General features: G+C 51.2%; 1 protein-coding gene across 1 annotated transcript; it reads left to right on the top strand.

The window, feature by feature from the left end:
- On the top strand, positions 1 to 2,340 carry LOC133341949 (cysteinyl leukotriene receptor 2-like). Its single transcript, XM_061550791.1, has 2 exons — positions 1 to 890; positions 2,196 to 2,340. The coding sequence occupies exons 1-2, from the start codon at positions 1 to 3 to the stop codon at positions 2,338 to 2,340; spliced, it is 1,035 nt and encodes a 344-aa protein (XP_061406775.1).
- The last annotated feature ends 269 nt before the right edge of the window (positions 2,341 to 2,609 follow it).

The following is a 2,609-nucleotide window of genomic DNA, read 5'->3' on the forward strand; positions in this document are numbered from 1 at the left end:
ATGGCTTTGCAATACCAACATCAGCAGCAGAAGAAGAAGAAGAAGCACATGCCCATGACCTCGTCGCGCTCCCAAGCGTGCGTCTTCATGCTCAACCTGAGCGCCGCGGACTTCCTCGCGTCGATCTGCGCGACTCCGTGGGCCCTCTACGTGATCCACGGCTACGACTGGCGGCTGGGCGAGTTGGCATGCGGCCTGTCGCTGTCCCTGTTCAGCGCCAGCGTGTACGGCTCCACGTTATTCGTGCTTTTAATCTGCGTGGAGCGCTACCTGGCCACCGCGCACCCTCTGGACTTCGCGTCCCTCCGCTCGCGGCGAACATCCCTCGTGAGCTCGTTCCTCGGCTGGGTGCTCGTGTCGCTCCTCGTGGCCCACAACTTTTCCAACATCGTCCACCGCGGGCCCGATCCGGGCCGAGAAGGCGCCTCCTATTGCGGCCTCTCGTTGACCACGGACTTCTCGACGGCGAGGTCCTCCGTGGCGTTCTTCCTCTCGTTCGGCGCGACCACGGTGGCGCCGTTGGCCGTCATCATCCCGTGCTACGCGCGCGTGGTCGGCGTGGTGCTGCGCTCCGAACGCATGCGGCGCGACCGACGCGGCCGCGCGCGTGCCCTGCGCTTGGTGACCGCCGTGGTCACCACGTTCCTGCTCACGTTCGTGCCCTTGCAGATGTTCATGCTGGGCATGTACGTGGTCGCCTGGACGCGGCTGTCGTGCGCCGACCCGTGCCAAGCCGCGCGCGCCGTCAACGCCATCAACGAGACCGTGATGGTGCTGTCGGTGATGAACGCTTGCACGGACCCGTTTGTCTACTTCATGAATGAGACGGATCTTGCGGCCGTCTGGCTTCGAGGCGGTCGTGGCCCCAGTCTCCGTCGCCGCAGTGTTCGGTTAAGAAGGTTTCGGCTGTCCAGAGGTCTCGTGTGGGATAAGAGGGTGGCGGAGATGGTCGAGGGTGCAGGAGTGGTGGCGATTTCTTACGTTCGACGTGGTGGTGGTGATGGTGGTGATGATGGTGATGGTGGTGATGATGGCTGTGCATCTCACGTGATGGAAAGACCCTGGAATTAGCTGCGCCTTTACTTGTCAATAATATTGATAATCTTCTTGGTTCTTTCGGTAAAGTTACGTAGAAGGGAAATAATAAAATAATACAAATACAACATAATAAAATAATTCTCACGACGTTTCGGCCACAACGCAAGCTGCCGTCCTCAGGTGAAGAATGACGCTTGGAGCGTATATTTAAGCTGGGTTTTATTATTTCCCATCTACGTGACTTTACCGAAAGAACCAAGAAGATGGATCCCTGCAGTCACGAAAGCTTTAAATCGAAATTTAATATTGATAATGTCCTTGCTTGTGCCCTTTGTCAATCCACTTTCTATGTGAGGGTCTCTCCACGAGCCGCACTGGTTTCAGAATCCGTAGCCACCACCACACTCGAACGATCGTATGCGGGTGTATGCGTTTGTACATATTTACGCCACGCAATTGCTGGACGATGAGTGCCTTGTTACGCTGTGTCGGTCCATGGGGGGTTCATTTACCATGACCTCGCCCAGTGCGGGTTGGTGAAAGCGGGGGGCATAAACGTTGGAAACATAGAAGTATGTTAAAGCCATGGATATTCGTTGGGTCTTTCGGTAAATTCACGTAGATAGGTTCAAAGAAAATAACAAAAAACTACGACGTTTCGATCGCAACACAAGCGTTCGTCTTTTTCTTCCTGACGACGAATGCTTGTGTTGCGATCGAAACGTCGTAGTTTTTTATTCGAATTTTTTGTTATTTTCTTTGAACCTATCTACGTGACTTTACCGAAAGACCCACATAATATGAATTCCTGCAGTCACGAAAGTTTTAAGTCAAGATAAAGCCATGGATGTTGTTTCACTGCCACCTATTTGTGTGTGGTCACCCATCGAAAAGCGCTGTCCAGGCAAAATTCCCTGCTTGACTTACGAGCTCTGACTAATAAATAACAATTCCACTTATTTACCCAGGAAAGAGGCTCAATATCTCAATATTGCCTTTCAAGAATGCCCTGCTGCTACCTTAAGATTAGGGTTTGAACGTTATTGTTTATTCTGTGCTTATAAAAATATATTTAAACTCTGTGATATTTCGGGCAAAGGTCCTTTATTATAGCACGTAAATAGAACAGCGGACCCATACGGCTTAAAACCAAAAAGAAATGAAGACGGTCGCTGGGAAAAAGTGGAAGGAAAGTGTTCATTTGGGCTCCGTCGCAAGCACGTGGCTCACAGCAAGAATGGCGAGGAGAAGGAGCGGTGGGTGAGAACGAATCGTCCGACCTGCGACTGTTGGAGCGAGTAGAGAGACTCGTTCATAATCAACGTTTTTGGGTTTTGATCGCGTTATTTATAAATGTGTCGTAACCCTCCACCACCCGACACGGCCAATCAGCAAAAAAGTGTCACGTTGACAAAAGACAAATTAGTTCACTGCTTTAGCCCACCGGTGTGTTGAAGCGTGAAACCACAACATTTACAATTTTTGAGTACGACGTTTCGCTGGTAATTGCATCCAGCATCATCGGGCAATTCGTTAAACTGAGAGAGACTCGGTTTAGCACGGCGGTTTTT

This window comes from Lethenteron reissneri, chromosome 13 (genome assembly GCF_015708825.2).
Source record: "Lethenteron reissneri isolate LAM-NWPU_2019-01 chromosome 13, ASM1570882v1, whole genome shotgun sequence".
Lineage (NCBI taxonomy): Eukaryota > Metazoa > Chordata > Hyperoartia > Petromyzontiformes > Petromyzontidae > Lethenteron > Lethenteron reissneri.

Coding starts and splice junctions, on each gene's coding strand:
- LOC133341949 (XM_061550791.1), top strand. CDS start 1: ATGGCTTTGCAATACCAACATCAGCAGCAGAAGAAGAAGAAGAAGCAC. Junction 891..2,195: donor CTCCGTCGCCGCAGTGTTCG/GTTAAGAAGGTT, acceptor AAAACCAAAAAG/AAATGAAGACGGTCGCTGGG.